Genomic DNA, 27,217 nt, shown 5'->3' on the forward strand with positions numbered 1-27,217 from the left:
TCACAGTAATAATCAGGAATGTATATTTTCAAAAAAGGAGTGATATGGTAATTTTCTAAAATAGCTTAAAATTAATACATAAACAGTCACCAACTCATGATGGTTCAACTTAAAATTTTCTTACTTTAAGATGTTGCAAAGCAACATGCATTCAATAGAAACCGTACTTTGAATTCTGAATTTTGATATTTTCCTGAGCAGCAGTATGTGGTAGGATACTCCTTCATAATGCTGGGCAGAAGTAGTGAGTCAAGATCTCAGTCAGCCACATGACCGCAAGGGTAAACAGGCCAGGCGTGGTGGCTCACACCTGTAATCCCAGCACTTTGGGATGCTAATGTGGGTGGACTGCTTGAGAACAAGAATTCAAGACCAGCCTGGCTAACAGCAAGACATCCATCTCTACAAAAAAAAAAATTTAAAAATTAGCTGGGCGTGGTGGTGTGTGTGCATAGTCCCAGCTACTTAGAAGGCTGAGACAGGAGGATCCCTTGAGCCCAGGAGTTTGAGGTTACAGTGAGCTATGATCCTGCCACTGCAATCCAACCGGGGCAACAGAAAGAACCAACCCTCTACAGTGTACCCAGTCATTAGCATTTTTTGGATATTGTTTTTGCAACCCATCGTGTCTACAAATACTCATTTTTCACTTACAATGAGTTTAGGGAGTTTATAAGGATGTAATCCCATCATAAGTCTAGGGTTATCTACATTAAAAAAACTTTTTACAGTATCACAAAGGCAAACTGTAGTTGATCCAGACCTGTACAAATTACCAATAAGATCTAAAATAACAAGGTTTCCCATAATTTGCAGTTCGTATTTTATGTAGGTACACATAAAATAAAACCAGTGGGGATCCTGGGGAAGATTACTGACTAGTTTAACTCAGTTTATATATATATATGGCATATAACCAGTAATTCCACACTGAATTATATAACGCAGAGAAATTATATAATGCAGGACTAGTTTAACTAGTCCTCTTAATACTGTCAGTCTCCTGAAAGTACACTGACAATGGAAACTAGCTTTCGTGCATAGAGAGCCGCCTTCTTTTGTTAAAAGTCTTTCAAAATTAAGTGATCTCTATAAGTTTCTTCTAGTTCTAAACTCTAAACTCTGCTTACTTGGCTTCTATTTTACAATTCCACACCAATGATCTTCACCTACACTATTTCTGAACCCAAAAAGCCATTCTCTAGTGCAAAGTTTGGCTTACTAAGAATGTCCTGCTCAGACTAAGGGATAAATATCAAATAAATAACAGTATCAGTTAAGAATCACATCCATGCTACTTTCAGCAATTACATTTGTAAGAGTATTCAACTGATTAGATTACATCCAAACACTTTCATGAACCAATTTTTTAAAAAAGACAAATCACTAGGCAAATTTTTTCATAGTTTTTCTCCAATTTATTTTAGGTTATTTCAATGCCCCTGATGCACCTAACGAATAAAACTTTCTCTGGAAAATGCTAACAGTAAAAAATAATACAATTAAATAAGTAGCTAAATACTCCTTCTCTATTTGCTGAAAGTGCAAAATATCCCTCAGTCAACAAACCAAAACAGACATTATTCAATTAAACTTGTTATGGCAAATCAGGTTTAAACTCTAGTGTCGGCCCTAGTGCTTCCAGGAATACTACCCTGAGGATTATGAACCCTCCAGTCTCACTCAAAGAGTGTGGTGATTGCTGAGCAATCTCCACCACAGCGGCTCTCATGCATCTGCCAACCGCGAACCACAATTTTATTTTAACAAAGACACACACGCTCATGCTATAGCCTCTTTAAAAAATATTTAGGATCTAGCACAGTGCCTAGCACAAAAATAAATAAAATATTTGTTAAATAAATATTTATTAAATCCACAGAATTAGAAAGCAAGAACGGGGTCGGGCGCAGTGGCTCACGCCTGTAATCCCAGCACTTTGGGAGGACGGGCTGGGTGGATCACTAGGTCAGGAGTTTAAGACCGGACTAGCCAACATGGTGAAACCCTGTTTCCACTTAAAATACAAAAAATGAGCTGAGCATGGCGGCGGGTGCCTGTAATCCCAGCTACTCGGAAGGCTGAGGCAGGAGAATCACTTGAACCTGGGAGGTGGAGGTTGTAGTGTGTAGAGATCATGCCACTGCACTCCAGCCTGGGCGACAGTGCAAGATTCTGTCTCAAAGAAAGAAAAGAAAACAAAAGAAAAGAAAAAAAAGAAAAGAAAAGAGAAAAGAGAGAAGCGAAGCGAAGAGAAAAGGGGTTAAAAGGGGTTTTAATTTTAACAACTGGCTGAAAATCTAGATGCTAAAGAACAGACTGCAAGGATCACATTCACATAAAAAAAAAAAAGTACAAAGAACATATGAATAAAAGCTGTGAAATGAAAGACAAGAAGGTCCCCCCAAATCTGCCTATAAGCCATTCTGATTCAGCTCCAAGAAAAAATGATTGTTTCCAAAGCACTCACAGCCCACATATCTTGGTGCTGGATGGGTGGGACAACAGTGGCAGTTACAGCTGAATAAGGGGAAAGACTGACATAAATGAGAGGAAGGGGAGAGCTCATATCTAGAATGAAAATTTATTTGAAATTAAAGTTAACTTCACTCATTCTGCTATTTTCAGTACTTCTCCATATTCCCAAGGATAGATTCAACATCTAAATGAAAGCACCTAACTGCAACAGCAGCATGAAAGTAGATCAAATGAACAGAATAATTTTTTACAAAGATTATATAAGGCTAAGAAGTCCCTTCTGGGCCTCTTGATTTGTCAGTCTAGCTCAATCATCCATTCAGTCTACATTTTTTGAATAACATGCGACTAACTGGAGGTTCCTGAAGAGCAAGGTCTGATTATCTTGTAACCTCAACCTTCACAAAAACTGGCAGCATACTCTGTTATATACCCATTAAATACAGCATTTCCACCCACAGTGAAAAGAACTGTTGTTAAAATTAGTAATCAGGCATTACTTGATAACTCAAAAATGTTAATTAGGGTTATACATACATCGCTTAACAGGAAATCTATTAATACCACTATCATTTCCATAATGTTTGGTTTTGCTACCTCGTCTTGAAAAACAATACACTACTTCAGTTTCAAGTTATTCAAATGGAATAATCTTGCCTGTCTTGTAACAAGAATGAAAGAATTAATTCATTCACTTACTAATTCAGTTAATATTGATTTAATGACATGTGCTATGGAGTGCCTGCTCCAAGGGCTACAGTCTATTGTCCAAGCGGCAGAGTGATTTTTCGAAATTATCTCACCGTATCACACTCCTGCCTAAAACCCTCTAATGATTTCCCTTTGCAGTTGTACCACCTTCTCCAAGTTATTACTTGTCTCCCTCTCTCTCCTAATCTCATATTCCTACACTCTCTCTCTCATTCATCAAGCACTAGCCATACTGGTTCTTTCCGGTCTCTTTGATAGTCACATTTGTTTGGCTAGTTTTTCCTTCTACTTGAAAGACTTTCCTCCTTTACATGGTGCCTCCTTATTAGTCGGTATCAACTAAACATTACTACCTAAGAGAAGCTTTCTCTGACAACCCCCCCGGCCATCACTCTTTTCCACATACCTGATTTTACACTATTAAGAGCATTTATCAGTACCTAAAATTCTGCATTCACGTGTTTACTGTCTGTGTTCTCACCACCAGACTATAGGTCCCTCAAAGGTAGGGACTCAACATATTTTTTTCACTGCTGAATCAGTACCCAGTACACAGTAAAGGTCCACAAATATTTGTCTACTGTGATAGAGAGGCAGACATGTGAATAAAATTATACCAATTATAAGAAAGTTAAAATACAATATATTATAAAAGCCCAAATGAAGAAGATGTTCAACTCTGCGAGGGAAGACTGACTTTTTGGAAAACTTTGTTGGTTACAGAGAAGAGAACAGATTGGCAAAGAACAAAACTAGAATAGGCAGAGTAGTTACGAAGTCAATAGAATCATCGGGAAAGATAATAAGGGCCTGAATAAAGGCACGGCAACAGAAAGGGAAAAAAACAGATTTGCAAGTATTTCAGAGAGAAAATCATTACCATCTGGTCTCAGATTAGATATGTGGAATAAGGACAAGGAACGAGGTTAAGATGTCTCCTGGGTGTCTTCTTTGGCCCAATTAAAGTACTTCTTTTAACCGAGAAAGATTTTTAGAATAATGAGATAATTAGCCAGTTTGAAAGATATTAAGTTTGATGTACTTGACTACATGGTTATGATGTTGAGTAAGCAGCAAAACTGGTCTGGAGCCCTCAAGCTAAAACACAAATTTGATAGTCAATTATTCAGTCAACAAATATTTATCCAGCACTTACTATGTCCCTGGGCTGTTCTAAGCACCAAGGATGCAATGGTGAACAAAACAAAGTACTTGTCTCCTCACAAAACTTACATTCCAGGGAGATAAGAAATATATACCATAATGTCAGTAGTGACAAATGCTATGAAAGAAAAAGCATTATTAAATAATGCCAGGCACAGTGGCTCATACCCGCAATCCCAGCATTTTGGGGGCAAGACAGAGGGATCACTTGAGTCCAGGATTCAAGACAAGCCTGGGCAATGTGGCAGAACCCTGTCTCTACAAAAAGTATCAAAAAAATGTGTCAGGCTTGGTGGCATGTGCCTGTACTCCCAACTACCTGGGGGTGCTGAAGTGAGAGGATCACTTGAGTCTGGGAGGTCAAGGCTGCGGTGGGCCATGATTGTGCCACTGCCCTCCAGCCTGGGTGACAAAGCAAGACCCTGTCTCAAAAAAGAAAAGGCAATATGATAAAAAAAAAAAAAAAAAAAAAAAAAAAAAAAAAACAAGTGACAGAGAGAGGAGCTACTTCAGATAGAGTGATCAGAGAAGGCCTCACTGATGATAAGGTGACATTTGAACAGAGTTAAACAGAGTGAAGGACTAAGTAATACAAATATTGGAGGAAAAACAATCCATAAAGAATATGATAAAGTACAAATTTGGGTCAAAGAAAATGTGATTAGGAATGACCAGCACAGAAATTATTTCACTAAACACAGTGAATCAGGGGAGAGTTAGGAAATGAGAATGGTAGTAGAGGTAGTCAGGGACTAGATTACAATAGCAGTACTGCATACAGTGGTAATTTATTTAAAACTAATTATCTACCCTGCAAATACCACCTTCCAGTATGTAAAACAGTGCTGAGAAAAGAGCAGGTGCTCAATGTATTATTTTCCAATACATGAGTGAATAAATTAATGAATTAATAACTTCCCAAATTTGAGCCCAATTATATCTGACCATTTCCCAAACCCCAATTCATCCTCAAAGGACAAACCAAACGGCAATTTGAAGGACTAATAATATAAAGGATAAGTATAAAGGCCTTACAAACTTTAGCAATCTTCACTAGTAGAATGTTAAAATGTTTTGAATAATAGCAACATCAGTGAAACCAATGATGTTGGTTCCACTGATCCTGTCCCTTGCAAGAATGCTTAAAAGAAAACGACAACTACTTAGTAAGTATATAATTTCTGGGCTGTCTGCTAAATTAATCCATCACTCCATAAACTACATTTAGTAATATTTTAATAATCAAAATATCACTTTAGACAAAGTTCAGATCATGTGGAACACTCATCAGGTTACTGCACTACTTCAGCTTTATTCTATGGAAAGTCATTTAAAATGGTTGGAAAAAGGAAAATGATGTGTTGGTGTATATAAGAGCAATAAATAATACAATCCTGGTTAAAAATATACATCTACTGCATTATATCACTCTTAATAGAATCAAGCAATCACTTAAAATTCACCACTAAAAACAGTATTCTTTTGGTAGCTAATAATCTACACTCAGTTTAAATCTGCTTAGTGAACTAAATAGTCCAGACTCAGAGTCAGCAAGGATCTGTCAAAGTTATACTAAGTGTGCCCATCTTCAGGAAATTCCCAACTCATTGTTTTCCACACTTCCAAAGAGTGTATGCATAAAAATTTAATACACTTCAAGTATTTAAAATAAATTAATACTAATATTTATCAGCATTTAGAAAATGTACTTCATCAGAAACTTCACCTTCTACGCTTCAGTATTTTTGTTTCACTTTCATATTTACTTAGTGCTTTAAAAATTTTCTTTATTTTAAAAGTCTATGCTAAACAACACACGTTGCCAAGTTGCTGTCAGATATTTAATCGATTTCCTACAAAATACTTGGTTTAAATTTCTCGGAGACAAGCACCAAAAGAAAAGGAATCTTTTCCTATTCCAACTCTCACATCACTGTTTCTTAGGGGGAAAAAAATCACTGAAAACAACAAAAAAATCTAAATATTAAAACTTACTTTAAATCAGGGAACATAAAAAAGTATGAAGTACAACAAAAGAAAAATATAATTCATCTATATAGCATGTTCTATTTAAAGGGCTGTCTGAAGAAAGGCTAGAAATAGCAAAATAGAAACAGAAAGCAATGAGAGAAACAGAAAAACAAAGGTAGAAAGAGAAACAATCACACAGAGATAGGTTGTTAAGTATCAATGGGATGTTAGATACTCTCAGTCTAATAAAGTTCTAACGTATCTATTAGAAAATCCAGGACATTACTTTATGACTTCTCTCTTATGTGAAACCTGGAGTCGTACAACACAGTTCTAATGGTTCATTTTGAGCTCTTAAAATAGAGAATCAGAAAAGATATTTATATATGTATGCTGTTTCACATAGAAGCATCTCTATTTTGTATTCTAACAACTTTTCAACTTTGATGCACAATTACAACTGCATGTTGTAAATCTAACATATTAACAAATATTGATATTTTCACGTGAGCATACTGTCGAACTGAGGACCAAACAATGTTTATCATCTTCCCTTTTTCTCTGTAGAAATACTAAATTGATTTTGGTAATCATCCCAGAAACATAATTAGGTCAACACAAAACTTCTACTAGATCGCAATTCTAACTTTTTCAACTTTCTAATCTGTAGTTTTGAAGTCTTTATAAGTAATTTGATTATTTTTCATTTAACAGTCATTCAAAAATAAAAAATCACCTATCTAGATATATTATTAACTGGCCAAAACCTGTTCAATGAAAAGGTCAGGCTGAAGACAGAGAAGAGAAATGGAGAAGATTATTTAAAATTTTTAAATTAAGGTGGAATTCCTGTAACTACTTCAAACTTTGTCCACTCATATAAACCCACTGCCAATCCTAAGGAATCCATCCACATCATAACATACCTGATACACATGAGCAGACTTAGATTAAAATAACTTTAACTCTCTATGTACAACATGGTGATAAGACATAACATCAGACATAAGAAGACAGATACAAAAGAGTATACCCTCTTACTTATCACCATAGATTAGTTTGGCCTGTTTTTGAACTTTATGAAAAGAGTACATCTACTGCATGAGTACATTTTATAAAGTTCGAAAACAGACTAAACTAATCTATGGTGACAAATAAGAGTATATACTCTGAGCACTCAAAGATGTACTCATTTAAAAAGTTCAAAAACAGGCTGAACTAATCTATGGCATTAAAGGTCAGGATAGTGCCTTCCTTGGCTGGGGAAGTAGTGCCTGGAAGGAAATAGAATGGGAGCTTCCAGGGTTTTGCAATATTATGTTTCTTGATCTGGGTTCTGATTCCTCATGTGTTCAATTTGTCAAAATTCTCAGAACTGTACATTTATAACAGACTTTTTGGATCTATGCTATCTTTCAATAAAGGGAAATTTTTATATAACATCTACTGTCTTCTCTGTAGTTCTGAAGGTCCTCAACAACTTACCCTGATCCTACAAATCTAATACTAAAATTCCATATTCTTTTTTTTTTCTGTGCTAATAGGTTTTATTTCTTTTATTTCTTTTTTTTAAATTATTATACTTTAAGTTCTAGGGTACATATGCACAACGTGCAGGTTTGTTACATATGTACACATGTGCCATGTTGGTGTGGTGTACCTATTAACTCATCATTTACATTAGGTATATCTCCTAATACTATCCCTCCTCCTGTCCCCTCCCCACATAAAATTCTATATTCTTATGGATCCTTTCAGGAAAATATTTCATGCTTTTATTCAAGCCCTATTTTCTCTAGATTTAACTACATTCTACCCATCCAAGGTTGAAACAATCCTCCACTTTCTATGATTTTTTTCCAGCTCATATCAATCTCTCCATTCTCATCTCTTTTGCTTTTATTGACCATACAAATAAGAACATGTAATATCTATTTCTTTATATCTATGTGCTAAAACTGTAAAAAATATTTTACAAACATTTCTTTCAATTCTCAAATAAGTGTTATCTCAAAAGGAGATGAAGAAACATGCTCAGAAAAGGCAACTTGTCCAGAGCCCAAAACTTCTCAAAGGCAGGATCAAGATTCAAATCCAGATCTGTCTGGGTCCAATACCATGCTTTTAGTCAATACTAGACTGTCTTCATACCATGCAGTCAGTACCCTATTAGATGTTATTTTGTCCATATTAGTCATATTTTGTAACTTATTAGCTATCTTCATATAATCCTATTATCCATATGACATACATACAAGCCAACTCTCTATCAAGTCATACTTCACCTATTTTGAACTATGCTATGAGGCAATTACCTATTTGGAAAACCAGTACTCAAATGTAAGCACTCCAAAAAATGACAATAAAAATTCAAAGTATGTATCACCACCAAGTTTATTCACATATCTTATGCACAGTAGGGCCTCTTAATTCTTCATAATCACAACCTATTTATCCTATTTTATGTAAATTAGCATAAGTCCACACTTACAGTTGCCATTCTACAGCACAATAAAAGTAAAAAAAATAATAATAATAATTAAAGCACCACTAAACATAGGGATAATAACTACATTGTAAAGTGACAGCCAAAAGTAACGCAGAGGCATATAGGAATCAAAAGAGCAGTCAGGTATTACAGAGGGTAGTAATAAATTGTCTTCAGCCCACCCCCAACACAAAAATCAATATTCATAATGATGAGCCTAGTCAAGGAGAAAAAGTTAACATATTTTAACTTTTTCTCAAGTTAATAGCTGGTATTTTCTCAAGTTAGAAAAAAAACAGGAATCAGCTCTAGAAATAATTGTATCGAAATGGCTACATTTCAGATCTCAGTTAATAACCTGGTTCCTGGGGATTCCAAATCAATACTCTACAATACATAGAATACTCATTTAGTCCTAGCCATGTGATTTATCTTCTACGTGATGCTATCTTTGGGAAGATTGTGAAGGGTTAAATGCATGGGTTTTAGAATCAGAAACAAAGAAAGGGGTCTGAACCCCACCTGTCTCTCTCTCATAATACCTATATTACCTCGGGCTAGTTAGGCATCGCCCCATTTTCCTCATCAGTTACACAGGTGTATTAATGCATATTCTCCTAAGTATGCAGGAAGACAATGAGAATTTAAGTAATGTTTTTAACACACTCCCCAATATACATTATTCAAAATATGGAAGCTGCTGCTACTATTTCTTGTGTTCAAAGACAATTAAACATTTACCAATTACAACAATGCTGGACACATAACCAGTACTCAATAAATACTTGGTAAGTGGCGTGTGTATAAGAAGAGAAGGGTAACCAGGTCTCTTAATAGCATAAAGCAGTGTCCAGCCTGATTACATCTACTACTTTTTATTTGCAAATACTTACCAAATAAAAGAACTAGGACTAACTGCAGAAAGTTATTCTTTCATTAGATTTTTTACTAAATCAATGTAAGAGTTTTATTAACAAACATAGCTGCTCAACAAAGGAACAAACCATTGTGAATAACCTACCCGTGAGTGGAAGGTTTGAGTGACGGTGGATGACAGCTGTCTGATATTGCAGAGAAAATTCCTGCTTTGAGGGGGGTCTACTAATTTCTAAAGTAGCTTCCAAATATTCTTAAAAACAAATATTAGATTTATATATGCACATACGTTTCCAAAATTCATACATATTCACACACTCCAGGTGAACACTTAGCAGCAATATATTTGTTTTAAAGGTAATTACACTTTTTCTCTGTGGTACTTTTCCAATATAAAAACAATTACTGATGTATGCAAAAAATTCCTCCAGGAATCAAAAATCAAGCAGAGTTTTTTAGTAAAACAAAGTAACTGTTAGAAGAAACAATGCATAGCAAAAGGCAACTGCCACAGTTTACCCGAATCTCTTAATCGTCTCCTTTTAATTTTGATATGAAGAACAATCAGAATCCTTTCAAATATGTAACTTTTTTCATTCTGCTGGGTAAAACAATAATATATACTTGTGTATTCAAAACAATGTTGAAACATGACCATGAAACAACAAACTTTCCCATGAGAAAAAAGAAAGACAATGTTAAGGTTCTTATTAAAATAAGGTGGTTTAAGTATTTTTAAAACTATTCCAATCTAAAATTTAACTCACTATAAATTGTTAGGTCATGTAAGAATTATTCTCATATAACATATGAAACCTTATATGACATAAGAATTAATCTGACCTGCTTTGTACTGTTATGCCATTCGAAAACCCCACTGAAAGTTATAGCTAACAGTAATAAGTCAGTCTAAACAAACAAGGTAGGAAATAGCTTAGTATTCAAACATCCATTATTATAATTTTATACTAATACTACATGTGATAGATATGATTAAAAACTTATAACACATACACTGAACAAACAGTTTCACAATATTCCACTTGCTACCTGGTTACTTATCCAGAAACTACCACATGGCTAAATGTTAAGAGTTCACAGCTCACCTACCTCAAAATGTGTTTCCAACCACTGGAGTCTCTCCCTGCAACTCCATTCCCCTCAGAGTTTTTCATTTTTCCTTTTTTTTTCCTTCTTGAGGGACAGGAGTGGTGGTGATGGTAGTGTGGTGAACATTAGAAAGTGCATTATAGAATTATGAGTGGAAAAAAAGTGCAATTAAAAATTTTAGTATATGAGGGTCGAACACTAAGCATGGAAATAATTAGCAATACTATTTTAAGATGTGATTTGAAGTATGAAACTACTGACAAAAATATGTATGTGCACACAGCTAAAACAGCCAAATACAATTTTATCTGACAAGCTGTTGCTTCTTAGTAACTAAATTACTTGGCAACCTTCTTTGTTTATAGCTTCTATGTCTCTTCATTCTCTATTCATTATAGAAAACACATGAAATTTCACTGGATTCAATGCAAGATGACTAAAATCTCTGAAGTCCTGTTTTGCTGCTATAATAGTGCAACAATTTCCGCAAACACTATTTATCCTGTACCTAAATCACTAGAGAGCTGGGTAGGGTGTCTGAATTTGGCAATGAAACATTCTGTGGTTCTCAGGATAATCTTCATTTCAAATATTCTGACTGTCAGGTTACATGTTTAACTTTTGAGATCAGAAAATCTGGTGATTTTAGTGTAGAACAAAACAAAAACACCACTCATCCCATTTATATCCTCTATTTCCAGACTGCATACTTCTAGAAATAAGTTTGATAAATTTACAAAGGCCTTTGAACATACATACTCCTTCCATTAAACAGTATTACTGAAGGTGCGAGATACATGCACTACAAAACAATGGAAGAAAAATATTACTAATTATTTATGCTTGAGTCTGGAATGCACACATTTATAGACTCATAGTCACAAGTACACACAAACAATTAGTATTTCACAGTGTGCCCCAAATCTTTCAGTCCAGCAGTACCTTCTAAGGCCAGAAAAGCCTGTCTGTAATATAATCATTCTTCAACAGTTAAGGAATTTATATACAGGAAAACAAAACTCACCCCTAACTTTTTCTCAACATTATCTTGAAATACTAAATAATGTACCAGGAAAATGTTCATTCAAAAAATTAAGTTATAAGTTTTAAAACCCTGGTGCAGAGCTCTACCTATTTGAATGCTACTCTTTTATGCAAAGGTCTTACAAGTGTCATTATATCCTCATACTTCTAAGAGATCTTCCTTCTAGGTCATTCCTTACTGATCTCCCATTTTTTCTGAATTCCTCTAGCTATCAGAGTCCCTTACAAAGATAACTGGCATGTGCTTCAAATACTACTGTCCTTTAACTGTACACTGATATAGCTATATCCCAACAGAAACTCCCTGAAGGAAGACATATGCCTTCCTCAATCATAACAGTATTAACTAACCCATGTGATCATAAAATATATATATATATATAAAATTAACCCATGTCATCCAAACTATACTGGTTGACATTAATAAAATCATTACAAATCCAAATTAACACAATGGGGTTAAACAAAAAAAAAAAAGGAAAAGTAATTGAAGGAGCCAGATTCTTGAAAATCTAGGTAATTAAGGTTAAAAAAATGTTTTCTGTATTTCTTACCGACATCTTTAATAGGATATGTTTAAAGCGTCAGAATATCCTCAATTTTATATTTTATATAAATTTCATCATTCCAGGTACATTGCTCAGTTTATGCAATCTGGCTGGAAGCCTCTAAAAGAGGAATATGAAGAATATACTTATATTTAGGTTATCTTTCAACCCTATTACTTTGGGTATATGAATGTTATACATATTAACTAGTTTTACATAATTATTTTCAATTTACTTTTATGTCTGTATAATTTTATAACTACATTTGTTGTACAGATATAATTTTTAAGGAGCCATTCAACTTTAACCTGGCCACTGTAACAAAAAAACCACAAATAACGGTATCTGTATATGACCCAAAAAGCATTAACAGTCAACTTCAATTATTCATACAGATTATCTAACAAATATTTTAACCTGTTTATGTTCTTCCACTAACAGTATTTGCTTAGGAAACAAAAATCTGTGCTAATAATTCAAATAAAATGTAGAGGAAAATATACATCAATCTATTGTGGGATAGAAAGGAACATAAAATATTTTCTCACCAATATAAATATTTTAGATTATATATTTAGCATTCTTCTACCATTATTCATCTTTTTAAGGCAGGTAATTGAGAATGGACTGTATTTAACAGCTTGGTGACAGAGGCACAGATATACAGGCAAGCAAATCATTCGCTCACCCCACTGCGATTTTTGCAGTCTTGCTCTTGGTAGCCTGAGACCTGGAAGCAGGAGGAGGCAGCAAGTCACTGCAGGTTGATTACTTAAAAGGAAATTGAGAGTTGACTGTAATTTAAGTTTAAAGTGCTATGAAATACTACCACTCCTACATGTATTCATTATTGTTTGTGGGAATACTACTCACAGTGATTTAATAAGGCTACAAATGCTTTCTTTTTAACTTTTTCAATATTCCAGGTCTGTAGTGATATGTGAGAATTACAAAGATAAAAGGCTAAAGTGCTACAAGTATAAAGTAGTATGCATTTTAGAGGTGAGGAGATTGAAGCCCAGAGAGGTAAAATAGCATGCCACATCTTTCTCAGATTAAAGTAGAACCTCATTCTCTGGACTTCAACTTCAATACAACAGTTTAGCATCCCCTTCAATTCAAAACTCTTCTTTTGGCTTACATATCAGGCCATTCTTGCATTGTTATAAAGAAACACCTAAAACCGGGTAATTTATAAGAAATGAGGTTTAATTGGCTATCATTTCTACAGCCTATACAGGAAGCAAGGCACCAGTGCTTGCTTCTGGGGTGGCCTCAGGGAGCTTCTACTCGTAGCAAAGACAAAGCGTGTGTAGGCATCTCACATGGCAGAGCAGTAGCAAGAGAGAGCTGGGGGGAGGAGTCACACGCTTTTAAATAACCAGATTTTGTGAAAACTTACTATCACGAAGATAACACCAAGCCATGAGGGATCCACTCCCATGACCCAAACACCTCCCACTATGCCCCATCTCCAGCATTGGAGATTACAATTCAAGATGAGATTTGGATGGGGACAAATATCCAAACTATATCATTCTGCCCATGGCCCCTCCCAAATCTCATGTCCTCCTCAGACTGCAAAATAAACTCATGCCTTCCCAACAGTCTCCCAAAGTCTTAACTCATTCCAGCATCACTACAAAGTCCACAGTCTCACCTGAAACAAGGCAAGTCCCTTCCACTTATGAGGCTGTAAAGTCACAAACAAGTTATTTACTCTCAAGATACAATAGGGATATAGGCATTGGATAAACACTGCCATTTCAAAAAGGAGAAATCAACCAAAAGAAAGGGGCTACAAGCCCCATGCAAGTTCAAAACCCAGCAGGGCAGTCATTAAATCTTAAAGCTCCAAAATAATCTCTTTTGACTCTGTGTTCTACATTCAAGGCACACTGCTGCAAAGGGTGGGCTCCCAAGGCTTTGGGCAGCTTTACCCTGTGGCTTTGCAGGGTTGCCCCAGGAATGTTCTCACAAGTTTTAGTTGAATGCCTGTGGCTTCTCCAGGTACAGCATGCAAACTGCCAATCAAGATACCATTCTGTGGTCTGGAGGATGGTAGGCCCCTTCTCACAGCTCCATTAGGCAGTGCCCCACTGGGGACTCTGGGGGGCTCCAACTCCACATTTCCCCTTGGCCCCACCCTAATAATGATTCTCTGTGAGGGCTCCATCCCTGCAGCAGGCTTCTGCCTAGACATCCAGGCTTTCTCATACATCCTCTGAAATCTAGGCACAGGCTCCCAAGCCTCAATTCTTGCATTCTGTACACCTGCAGGCTTAATATCACGTGGAAGCCATCAAGTCTTATGGCTTGCACCCTTTGAAGTAGCAGCCCGAACTGTACCTGGGTCCCTTTGAGCAAGGCTGGAAGCCTGAGTGGCTGGGATGCAGGGAGCAGTTGTCTTGAGGCTGTGCAAGGCCTGGCCCAGGCACACAAAACCATTCTTTATTCCTAGGCCTCTGGGCTTACAATGAGAGGGGCTGCTGTCAAGGTCTCTAAAATGCCTTGAAGGCCTTTTCTCCAATGTCATGGGTATCAGCACTTTGGCATCCATTTAATTATGCAAATATCTCTAGCAAGTGGTTGCTCTACAGCCTGCTTGAATTCCTCCCCTGAAAAAGCTTTTTCTTTGACACATGGCTAGGCTGCAAATTTTCCAAACCTTTATGTACTGCTTCCTGTTTAAAAATAAGTTCCAACTTTAAGTCATTTCTTTGCTCCTACATCTGAGCATGGGCTGTTAGCAGCATCCAGGACACATCTTGAACACTTTGCTGCTTAGACATTCCTTCTGCCAGATACCAGAGGTCATCACTCTCAAGTTCAAACTTCCACAGGTCCCTACAGCATGAAGAGAATGCAGCCAAATGCTTTACTAAAGCATAATGAGGGTGACCTTTGCTCCAGTTCCTACTAAGCTCTTCATTTCCACCTGACACCTCATCATCACAGACTTCATTGTCCGTACCACTACCAGCATTTTGGTCACAACCATTCAACCAGTCTCTAAGAAGTTCCAAACTTTCCCTCATTTTTGTCTCCTTCTGAGTCCTCCAAACTCTTCCAACCTCTGCCTGTTACCCAGTTTCAAAGCTGCTTCCATATTTTCAGGTATCTTTAGAGCAATGCTCCACTCCCACTTACCAATTTTCTGTAATAGGCTGTTCTTGCACTGCTATAAAGAAATATCTGAGACTGGGTAATTTAAAAGAAAAGAGATTTAATTGGTTATTGGTTCTGTAGGCTATACAGGCAGCATGGTGCCAGTATCTGCTTCTAGGGAGGCCTCGGGGTGCTTTTGCCCAAGATGGAAGGTGAAGCAGAAGTAGGCATCTGACATGGCAAAGTGGGAGTAAGAAAAAGTAAGAGGGCCACACACTTTTAAACAACCAGATCTTGCTAGAACTCACTATCACAAAAACAACACCAAGCCATGAGGGATCCACTCACATGGCCCAAACACCTCCCACCAAGCCCCACTTCCAGCACTGGAGATTACAATTCAACATGAGATTTGGGTAGGGACAAATATCCAAACTGTTTTAGCTTAAGAGATCACAATCTTCTCTCTTCTCTTTTGTTGAATCCTTTCTTCTTATTGATTCCTACCCTATGATATACACCCTCATCATCTTATCTATCCTCAAACATTCAAATCTTAAGCTCTTTCTCCATTTATATCCCCTTTCTCAACGTCTTATACACAGAGCAATCAGATCAGAAATTCAGAACTAAAACCTCCATTCTAGTATTTTCTGCCACCTTTTACATATTTATATAATCACCTGAAATTCAAGGTGCAAAGCTGAACTCATTATCCTTCCCCAAATGACTTCTCCATTTTATGGCACCACCAATTTCATTGTCCCTCAGGACAGCAAACTTAAAGCACTCTTTTCCTTCTAATCTCCTTAATACTGTACTATTCCTTTTCCCATGTCTCTCACTCCCCTTTTCCAGTCACTTAATGCTTCAGTGATTATCTGATAGATGCTGGGGGAAGGGCATGTTAAAAATGCATAAAACAGGACTCCTGCCCTCAAGAAGCTAAAGATCTAGTGAAGGGGGAAGAAACTGGACAAAGAGATAAAGTAAGACAATAGTAAGTGCAATTTAGAAAAGAATAAAATAAAGATGTAAGAAAGTAGAGAAGGAAGCAATAAATTCCCACTGGGATAAGGAAGGATCTCCAGAAGTGGCATGTGACCTCAACCTTAAAGAATTAGGACTTCTATAGATAAACTGTGCTGGAAATGCAATTCAAGGCAAAGGAAATACCTATGCAAGGTCAAGCAAATATGAAACTGCATGCCATGTTCAAGGAATAGCAAACATTCTTCTTTGACTAAAAGATTCTCAAGTAGGGGCATACAGTCTCCACAGAGAAAGAAGAGGAATGGGGGTTGGTGTTTTAAATTGGCAAACTCTCCACAATCCTCTTTGAGAAGGACTGTGTGTAATAAGTGAACTATGCAGAGGCAGACATATTGAGATGTGTACAGTTAAAATAGTACAGAAGAAAACCATATGGGAATAAATCAAAAAAGGCCTTGAATGCCAAGCTAAAGAAATGTGGACTGTATTCTGTGAGCAACGATTAGCCTAGAAAATGTGTGCATGTGTTTTGTTTTGTTTTTTCATTTAAGAGAAAAACAAGATCAAATCTAGATTTCTGGGAAATAATCCTGGCAGCCATACAGCAGACCGAGTAAAAAAGGTGAGAAGACGTTACTGTCACATGATGACATAATAGGATATGAACTGACAATGGGAACAGAAGGAGAGACTGAATTCAAGAACTATTTCAGAAGCAAATCAGAGGAGTTTAGCAACACAACAAAGGATAAGCAGTGGATCTTTAGCTTGAATAATAGATGGCAGAAATACCTAGAATGTGAAAAGCGGGTACACTTTGGGGTGCAAAGTTTTACACATCACAACTCTGTGATGATTACCAGACACATACCAGTAGCTCACTAAGCCCTGTGACACTGGTTAAGTTACTTATCTGAGTTTTGGTCCTTCAAAATTTCAAAGCCTGTATTCTCAACTGTAAAATAGGGATAATAAGTGTAGCTAAAACAGTTGCTGAATATTAAGTAAAATAATGAAATCAGTGCCTGGCACAAAGCTAGTATTATAGTAATAGTATTTATAATAGCAGAATGTGGAACTTAAAAATGCCCACAAATTTTGCAAGAGGTTACCAGCATCTTTTAAGAAATTATTTTCAGTACAGAGGGAGACTTTTGCTTATAAGAGTTTAGTGGTTAAGCAATAAAGTTGTGGAGTGAAGACAAACTATTCTGTCTGTAGAGCCTTCAAAAAAAAAAAAAAAAAACAGTTTTGTAATATTGTCGTTATCACTCCGTATCTCACACTTTCAGCCCACGACTAGCATAGTTACCTGGTCCATGTGAAGAACATAATAATTGCTTGCTGAACATGAGAAAACTAAGCCAACTGGAAGGGAGAAATGAAGAGAAGATCTTAGTTCTACAAAGAATCTTGAGGAAACAGTATTAGAAGCATAAAAGTTTTTTTAAGTTACCCTTGGAAAGGAATAGAAATGCTTTATTCTCTGAATCAGGGTAAAGACAGTAAGTCTGGGGAGACAATTGAGGAATTCACACTGGATGGGCAGCCTCTACCTTTTTTATAAGGAAATAAAGTTCACTGCATAGAGTGGGGGGACTACAAAATCAGTCTGAAATCTGGAGAAAGCAAATTAGATAATTCTTCCATTTTAAAATGTATTTGACTTCATTTCTGTAACCAACGCCATGGTTGTTATCATGGTCTTCTATCATGTCAGATTGTATCAGCAGCACCCTAGGCAGCTCCTCTGCTTCCTAACTTTCCCCTTCCCAGGGTATAGTACACTCCCAAGAGAGCACACATTTCCTTCCACTATGTTCACCATTATTCTTTTAAGAATTCAACCCCTCTATGAGACTTCTCTGATCCTTTTACCCATCAGACAGTTAATCATTCTCTCCTCTGGCTACTATCGCGTTACCTTTGTTTCCTATATAGTTTGATTACTTAATTTATTTTTCCATCTGCAATCATTTCCTTACATATTCCAATGAACCCCTTAAAAGGGGGAAACAGTTTCCTCATTTTTATTCTTTCAGCAGTTAATTCAGCATCTGGTATATAACAGATGTTCAGTCAACGTCCATTTTGTCTAACTGAACGATTAAACAAATGAGTAAACTCCTAACTAGAAGAAATTAGAAAATAAAAAGGGTTCAAATATACATCATTTCGGATAACCTTTCTACTTTTCTAGGTATTAAACAGCAACCAAAACAGTTTTTTAGTTCTTAGTGGAAACGTAAAGGGGTTAATCAAAAATTGTAAAACTCAACTGTACTTTTAAATAAATTATATTCTAATAATTATATTTGAACTAGTGTGTCCATGTTCTGGGAATTCACTTTGAACACAATAATTAAAGTATACCAGGAGGGGTTTACCCAGGAAGAACACTGTTATCTTTTCAAGTGATTCAGTACCAGTAAGAGATGCACTACTGGACTGAAATGACAGTCGACAGTCTATCCTTGCATTACAAATTGCGAGAGGAAGCATTTGGGCTTCAAAATACATTTTGGCATGCATTATAGACAGTATTTAATAATATCATTAGCAAATGTTGGGGACTTTCACAAATTAAGTAGTTGTCTGAACAAAACTGAAAGCAACAATTAACCAATACGCTGACTGTAAAATCTACTACAATGAAGTTCCTAAACTAGATAAAAAATAATCCATCAACAATTTTTAACTGAGGTGCTCTATGTATGAACCACAGCACTAACACCGGTACCAAACCCAATGAAACTTAGAATTCTTCTAAGCCTCAAGAAGCTTGCAAAGGCTAGTCAAGTCATTATTAAAATAGTATGAAATTTCCTGGTATCACGGAGAAAAATTCTAAGATTCTATGAAATACAGTATCACATTTTATCCGAAGTGAATATAAAAGATTGCATTTCACTTAATTTATTGGAATTGACACAGATTACTTTACAGTTGCTGTATTCAAGAACTCAACTTCAGATAGACTATGCCCAATTAGTACAACAGTATGTTTCAAAAAAAAGAAGCTCGAATATCATAATTCCTTATTAACAAGTTTATAATTCTCAAAACAACTGCTTGAAGTATTTTTAACGTGAGTTTTACAATTCTGATTTCACAATGTAGGAAGGCAACTAATGTTAAATATCACAAATTATCCGGTCTTTTACCAAGTACTTTAATTAAGAACTAGCTCATTTACTTTTCACATTCTTAACTCTTTGAAGTTATCTCTTCTTTTAGAAATGAAGAAATCAGGAGTAAAGCAAGGTCAAATAACTTGCCCCAAATCACCCAACTATTAAATCTCACAGCTGAGGTTACAACCCAGAATGATTTGACTTTATAGTCAACTCTCTTCTCACTACACACCGATGGCTCCTTTAGGGATTACAATGACCATGACCTCTATTTTATAATGAGCTGTATTAGGTATATACACAATGAATCTCTCAAAGATTAAATTAAAACAATAAGAATAAAAGCAAACACTGCCTTGGCATTAAACAAAAAAATTTTTGGTTGCCCAAACTTTATGTTTTTACATACTGTAATCTAATCCACAAACAGCTGCCCTTCAGCTGCAACCCAAACTGCCTCACAGTTCTCAAATTATTGCTAAACTTTAATTCATGAATTTTCTTCAAGCCTTCTTTGAACGAAATGTTTGTCACAACAGCAACTTTTTAAAACAACAGTATCACTATAAAATGACTAATTCAGATTAATTCTAAACTTCCTTATGATTTAGAAATACAGATCTCATATAATCTCTCACTCTTTATTTTTGCAATCAGTTTTAAATGGCTGTGTATATTTTATTCCAAACCGAAGTACATTTTGTCAGGGCAAGCCGAAACAGCATTTTCTGCACTATTTATATTAACCTGGAAACACCTATGGACATAGGTGCTTACTAAATTCTGTTAATATAGCATTTTAAATAGTAAACAGAGTTACCTGTGTGCCTCAGTAAAACTGGAGTAAACCAAAATTATCAAAACAGATGCGTACCTAAGCTCTTCCACAACTCAACATTTTGATACCAAGCAGAGAAACCACTATACATAGGAGCTCGACGAACTCAATTTAAAATACAACTATATTATTTCCGGCACCACATCTAAGCAGGTTTTTAATGCACAAGTTAAACTCAAATTTATTAAGTGCCCCTCCCTTTCGCCATCATCCAAAACACATATATGCCTGTATATAAATTAAATCACTCAACTAATTACATCTTTTACAGACCTGAAACTGTAGAAATTATCCTTGTTAGGAAGTTTACCAGTAAATCTATTTTACATAGATTTGTCATATGTGTGTTATAGCCAAGTTTCCAAACAGTTGCACAGGAGTAAATCGCTTTACATCTTTCTGTACTAATTCTCAAAACCGATCTGCTGAAAAAAATGTTGGAAATCAGTACACTGATAATCTAATTAGTAGGCATTTCCAGGACTTAAGTTCTATTATATTGTATTATATTTTATAAACTGGCTTGTAAAAGGACCTAATTTCCCCAAAACTAAGTCCCTGAACTTTCAGAATAAAATACAAAGTTATAAAAATGTACTCTTGTAGCTAAGTGAAAGCTGACCATTCAGTTTATAAAACAGTGATCTTACACTGTGATATGCAAAATAAAACAAATTAGAAAATGCACTACGCTTTCACTCTCGCCTTAGCAAACAAGGAGCCCAGGTTTAACAAATTACTGTAGATAACAGTCATTACGTCAGGTACGACATAGCGTAAAAAACTGATCTCATACAGAATGTCTACAACAAGTTTTTTTTTGTTTGTTTACTTCCTAAGGTGTTTTATAGATCTCAGAAACTGATTCTGTACAGCTGAACAGGGTTACACTCCAAGCTACAGCTCGTGTGAAATACGACTTCGTCGGAATTAGCAGGCTAAATCCTGTTTATCGTGGAAGAGAAAAGAATCTTGTACGTAACTACTAAATCTTCAACGAGATAATGTCGAATGAACTCTAGTACTGTGAGTGATACAAGAAACACTGGCTAGCAACGGGATTAGGTCATTAAAAATATAAGTCGGCTTTCCTCAGTTTGGAAGGTGTAAACAAACCCATCTCCACTGCAGAAGGTAAACAATGAACCTGCAGCAGGGTGAGGGGGCGGTCTTTACCCAACTACAGTCTCAGCGGCCCGGGAAAGGGAAGCAGAAGGGAAACAGCATAAACCAGACATTTAGCAGTAATGACCAGTCCCTAGGTTTCACTACGAAGTTATCAATGCTGCGGGTCCCCACAGGATGGTGGGCAAAGGGGAAAGCAGTCACGAAGTCGGCAAACACCGAGCAGGTCCGGCTTCTGCTCCGGGGACGGGGAGGGCAGGATGTGGTCGCTCTTTCCTCAAACATCCTCCTGCAACCTAAATAACAGCCTCTACCTCCCTCCGGCTGCCCCCAGCTTGGGCTGCCGGACTCCAGGATAGGTGCAAACCACTCTGCCGGAGCTCGAGCCCAGAGGGTCGCTGGGTCTGCCGAGTTCCACTCGGGGCTCCCCCGCACCCGCAGCAGCCCGAGGCCCGAAGAAGGGCTCGGGCGAGGGAAGCGGGCGCCGGGAAGGGGGATGGGTCCAAAGAGGCGGACCCGGGCTCGGCTCCCGGGGGCCGGCAGGCGGGGCTCCGGCTCTGCCACCCGCACCCCGCCGGTCCCGTGCGGGGCCCGCCCCTGCCTCTGGCCCCCAGCCCCGGACCCGGCTCCTCCCCAGCAATGCGCCCTCGCCGGCGCCCGCGGCGCCCCGCGTTACCTCGGGTCAGATCCAGCGGGACGTTCTCCTCGCCGCTGTCATTCCGCCCTGCGCGAAACAGACACACAGCCCCAATTAGGATTCGCTCTCAGGCCAGCTGCGGCTGCCCTGGCTCCGGCCAGCGCCCTGGCTCGCTCCCCCACCCAGGGCCAGGGGAAGGCAAGTGCCAGGGGTGGCGGGCGCCGGGCGATGGGGAGTGAGGGTTGCAGCGGGCTTACCTCGTACTCGGAGGTTCTTCAGAGAGCGGCCGCGGCCGATCGCCGCCATATTGACGGGTTTCAGTCACAACACCGGAAACCTCGCCCAATCGCGCGAGAACCCCTTCCCCTCCCCGCGCGCCGCACCCGCCCCCCGCGGCACCTCCCCCGCCCCCTAGGCGGCGACGGTGGCTGGTGGTGCTGGCTCTGCCCCGGCGCTGAAGGAGCACTGAGCCGACCCAAGGTCTGCACGAAGTTCGCTGCGCCAGCCCGCCCGCCCACACCGGACCCGGAGAGCACGTCCGCCGGGAGGGGCAGTTCCCACGAGGAAAGTCCCATTGATGCGAGTTGGCAGCATAAAGGATGCTCCCCTTCGGCCGCCGCGGAAGCCGCAGTCCAAACGCAGGCGAGCGGGGAGGAGGAGGCCGGAATGCGGCCGGCGGCCACCTGCTCTCGCCGGCCTGCCAGGCTCCTGCTTGCTCTCAAGCCCTGCCACAGACTGCCCCGCTCCCCCGTGTATCCATTGAAACAATTTTTATTAAAACGCTGCGCACAGTTTGAGCCTCCCTTCCTGGAATCGCTTTGCTCCTACTAAGTTAACATGGAACAAAGTTTTTTTTCCAGCCTCGCCCTTGATCTTCAGGATGCCTCTCTAGGCTAGGAGGGCTTCTCCAAGTGGAAGTGGTTGGGCAGTTTTGTTTTTGGCCGCCAGACGTAGGACGCGAGAAGGGGGTGCAGAGGTCCCCGCGGTGGGATCGCGCCAGCGCCAGGAGGCCGGGGAGAGGGTTTTCTCTGCCGGGAGCCGGGGCGAGGCTGCTGGGTACTGTGTCCGGCTTTTCTGTCTCTGCAGATCCTAAGATCGTGGATCATGCAGATGTTGTGGATTAATCTATTTTATGCATAAGCCTGTTAACATTAGGGATTTCAATTCTAGAAACTGCTTAGTTAATACACACACACACACACACACACCTGGCCACTGACCCAGCAGCTTTCTCTTGAAGTACATTAAAGAGAGGAGCTATTTGTGCTCTCCAGTTCCTCAGCTCGTCTTTCTATTCCAGGAGGCTGAAAGTTAATTAAAAGTGGAGATCTTGCCTTAACCAGTTCTGTTTTCCCAGCTCCCAGTTAATGCACTATCTGGCACAAATAAGTGTTCAATAAATATCTGTTGGATGAGTAAGTGCCTTGGTTTTCTAATTTGTTCCAATGCTCTGCTTACTTTAAAAAAAAAAGGCAATATTGGGGATATTTGTTGAAGTTGTTAATAACAGTGAACGTTTGGAAACACTTAAATGACCAAAGGTAGGGATTATGTAAATTATGTCAACCATTAAAAGTGAAGAGGTAGGCTTAGTAAAAGGAAATAATGTTCATGATATTAAATCAAGCAGAAGATTACAAATTTCATGTTTTTATAAAAGTTTAAATACGAAATTAAAAGTATGCATTATAAAATATTTTTTATATATACATGTATGTTGAAAAAGGTCTGAAAATATACATGAAAATGTTAACTGATTTTTTCCCCTCATTTGTGGAATTATACGTGCACTTTTTTGTTCTTGTTTGTTTGTCTCTACTTTTTTAAATATCCTATAGTTAATATATATCATTTGTAAAATAAATGGTAAGAAAAAAATAAAAGGAACATAAAGTAGCGTCATCTGGAAAATAAAATAGGAACACTGCTTCCTTAGAATATTGCCAATTGTCTATATATTCCAGGTTTTTTTTTTTCAACCAAGTCTACACTCATTTATCTGCGACTGATACTGCACTTAGATTTAAGGATATAACACAGTTACAGTACTTTAAAGAAATGTTTCCTGGCATTACCAGTGGTAGTTTTAATATCAACAAACGTGTTCCCTCTGTTATAGCTTTAAAAATCTTGGTGCAATTTATTTATTCTAGTTACTGCCTAAAACAAAAATCACAAAACTTGAGGTCTGGCAGAGGGTTGGATTTCAACCCTCCATGTATCACTACATTTCACCCTTATAGAAAAGTAGAGATCTATCAATATAAATTATACCAGATTCTTACAGTTGTTCTGATTTTCAACCAATCTTTTATATTATAAAATCCCTGTATATTCTACATTAACTCCTTCCCAATACAATTTAACTTCATTTTCTCTCAGTGTTTTATGAAAGTTGAGTACAACTAATCTACTTTTAAGTTACTTGAGGTACTTAAGTGCCTAAATCCAATAGTATTTTATCATTATAACTGTATGTTCCTATTAAAGACAATTATTCAATTACTCTATTTCTTGCAGGAGAAAAAAATTACATTCAATCTTCCATTGAAACTAGTTTTTCCTCTGTTACTATTTCAGTCGTTTGGTTAGGTTCTCCATATTTGCTCTTAGAATGAATGGCAGGTCTGGTAAAAAAGAACAAGTTATTAGTGTTTGGAAGTGACACTCAATTAGGAAACAGAAGTTTAGGTGAATTTTAGTAAGGAATACATTTTATGATGTGTTTGGTTTTTAAACAGTAGCACTACTTTATTGATTGTAGTCAGATTGATACTTGTTAAAACCCCTAAGTTTTCTACTTTGGTACTTGCCAATTGCTAGCTATTCCTCCTTTTGAAACTTCTTTTCTTCCTTGCATCTGTTAGCCCACCCATATGACTTACTCATTTTGTTTACTTCTTACTACTTCTCCAATTTTTATTTTGATTCTAATCTGGTCATTGAGAATGTGACTTCCTCTTCTTAGTTTTCATTTCCCAGCTAGGTTTCATTTGCTGTGTCAATGACTGTTTTTTTTTTCTGGTAGTGTTTGTCATTGATAAAAAATGTTCTATAAGAAGATCAAGTCCAGGACCATACCTTTGGAAGATAACTGCTTAATTCTGAAGATACGGTTACTTCATTCGCAGTCACTCCCTTGGTTCTATTCTCTACCCTCTTGCATGCAGTTAATAATTCTAGCATATAAACCATATTTTATCGGTTTGGGATACAGTTGTAATACTGAACAGAAACAAAAGCCTTATCAAAATCTTAGTTCCCTTTAATCTGTCTGCCTTGATACATAGGCCATTTGAAGATAAAGCAAGTAAAAAACCACAAAATTCGGTCAGACTGTTTCTTGGTAACTTCATAGTTAAACGACACATTTGAGACATCTAAAGGCCATTGACATGACAAGCAATGAATTAATTTAACAAATGTTATAATCCCATCCAGTGTTAATTATGTCTTGGTCACAGCAGAACAGAGCCCATGAGTATTGTGTCTTTAAATTTTAATCTCTGTCCCAAAATCTCATATAAATTTCCTTTTAAATAATTATTTAAAGACTCTCTATGACAGTTTTAAATGCAGAATAAACCTGTGTTTATGGAAGATGAAGATACGTTAAAAAATGAAATCTAGGCGGGTATGCAGTAAAATTTCAACAGTGATTATCTACAGATTGTAGAATTTTGAGTGATTTTTCTCTCCCATTTTCTCATTTTCCTTCTTCCCAAACAAATTTTTACTCGTGAATTTTTTTTTAAGAAAACTATTTTAGAAAAATTTTGTTGGCTATTCTAAACCAAAATTATAAACAGTTGATTTTAATAATGACTTGCTTAACAGGTTACTATAAACAAGCAAAATTATTTGTGCATCTGTTCATTAAAAAAAGAACTTTTGCACATACACTGCAATACATATATATTCACTTTTTAAATTAAATTAGAACATAAAACAAAGATGAAATAAAAATGGTTAAAAGTAATTTTCAATGTTACTTTACTAATGACACAAATACAAAGCAATGGGGCTGAATATACTTCATTATTTTTGACATGTCATGTTATATACTTTGTGATACTGAAATTTAAAAGTCTAGTTTTAAGAAGAGTTTATGTGGGTATAGGGTTTTAATAGCTACGACCTCACAAAACACAAAGTTAAAAATGGAAGAACTACTTCATTGGCTGCATTTCTAAACCATAAAACTCATTTTCCCATTTCATCCACCCAGTGATACAAAAGCTTTTTGAAATGTAGTTTGGCTAACAAATGTCCATGTTCCCTAATGTCAATCAGTTTTCCTATCAAACTAGAAAACATAACATTTAGAAATTTTCTGCAAAATGGTTACAAAACCATTTATCTGAAAGATTTTTAAGCAGATTGGGAAACTCTGTTCCCATGATTTTCAAGTGTGCAGATACGAAAATTTACATATATGACATATTTATATTTTAAGGTTTTTTGGAAAAAAATCACAAAACTGAAACACTTTCAAATATCTATTTTCTAAATGCTGTCATCCTAGCACAGGTTTTTTTTTGAAAGTATTAAATTTCTTAGTTATTGTTATCACATTTACTTTGAAGGAAAATTTTTAAATTTTAATTTTTAAAAAAAATCTGATAGGTAATATGCTACTGGAAGCCACCAGTCATCATGAAAAATAAAGCTTACCACTGAATAAACAGTAAACATCTGTATAATAAAAGATTTTCTTCACTTCTCATTTCAAAGTGTGTGAAAATTAAACTGTTTTTTAAATGTCTTATGTCTTATTTATACAAAATTATCATATGTGGTACTATATCTGTACTTCCGTATGAACCCCTTTTTAAATGTATGGGAACTGCTTCATCGATTTTCATGAAACATTGCTCTTATTAAGGAAGTTGCTTACTGATAAGGATACCTGGTATTTGGTACTTTTACTTTGATGGCACAGAAAAAACTGAACAGAATTAAGCCAACACTGTAAACTAAGACATAGTTAGA

At 37.1% G+C, this 27,217-nt stretch overlaps 1 protein-coding gene across 10 annotated transcripts in view; it reads right to left on the reverse strand.

Moving 5' to 3' along the window:
* RICTOR (RPTOR independent companion of MTOR complex 2) overlaps positions 1 to 22,563 on the reverse strand; it is a 129,282-nt gene extending 106,719 nt beyond the window's left edge. For 5 of the 10 annotated variants that reach the window (XM_023216482.3, XM_023216480.3, XM_023216481.3 and 2 more), the window contains exons 1-2: positions 22,483 to 22,563; positions 22,265 to 22,312 (exon numbers count right to left, since the gene is read on the reverse strand). In XM_023216482.3, the coding sequence (XP_023072250.1) occupies positions 22,265 to 22,312; positions 22,483 to 22,531 (97 nt within the window). In that variant the 5' untranslated portion in view covers positions 22,532 to 22,563. Of the gene's footprint in view, positions 1 to 10,207; positions 10,287 to 10,798; positions 10,883 to 12,396; positions 12,511 to 17,803; positions 17,860 to 20,736; positions 20,881 to 22,264; positions 22,313 to 22,482 lie in introns of those variants that run through there. The other 5 variants (XM_023216479.2, XM_023216476.2, XM_023216478.2 and 2 more) reach the window with 5 other exon arrangements.
* Positions 22,564 to 27,217: the final 4,654 nt, after the last annotated feature.

This window comes from Piliocolobus tephrosceles, chromosome 4 (assembly GCF_002776525.5).
Source record: "Piliocolobus tephrosceles isolate RC106 chromosome 4, ASM277652v3, whole genome shotgun sequence".
Taxonomy (NCBI): domain Eukaryota; kingdom Metazoa; phylum Chordata; class Mammalia; order Primates; family Cercopithecidae; genus Piliocolobus; species Piliocolobus tephrosceles.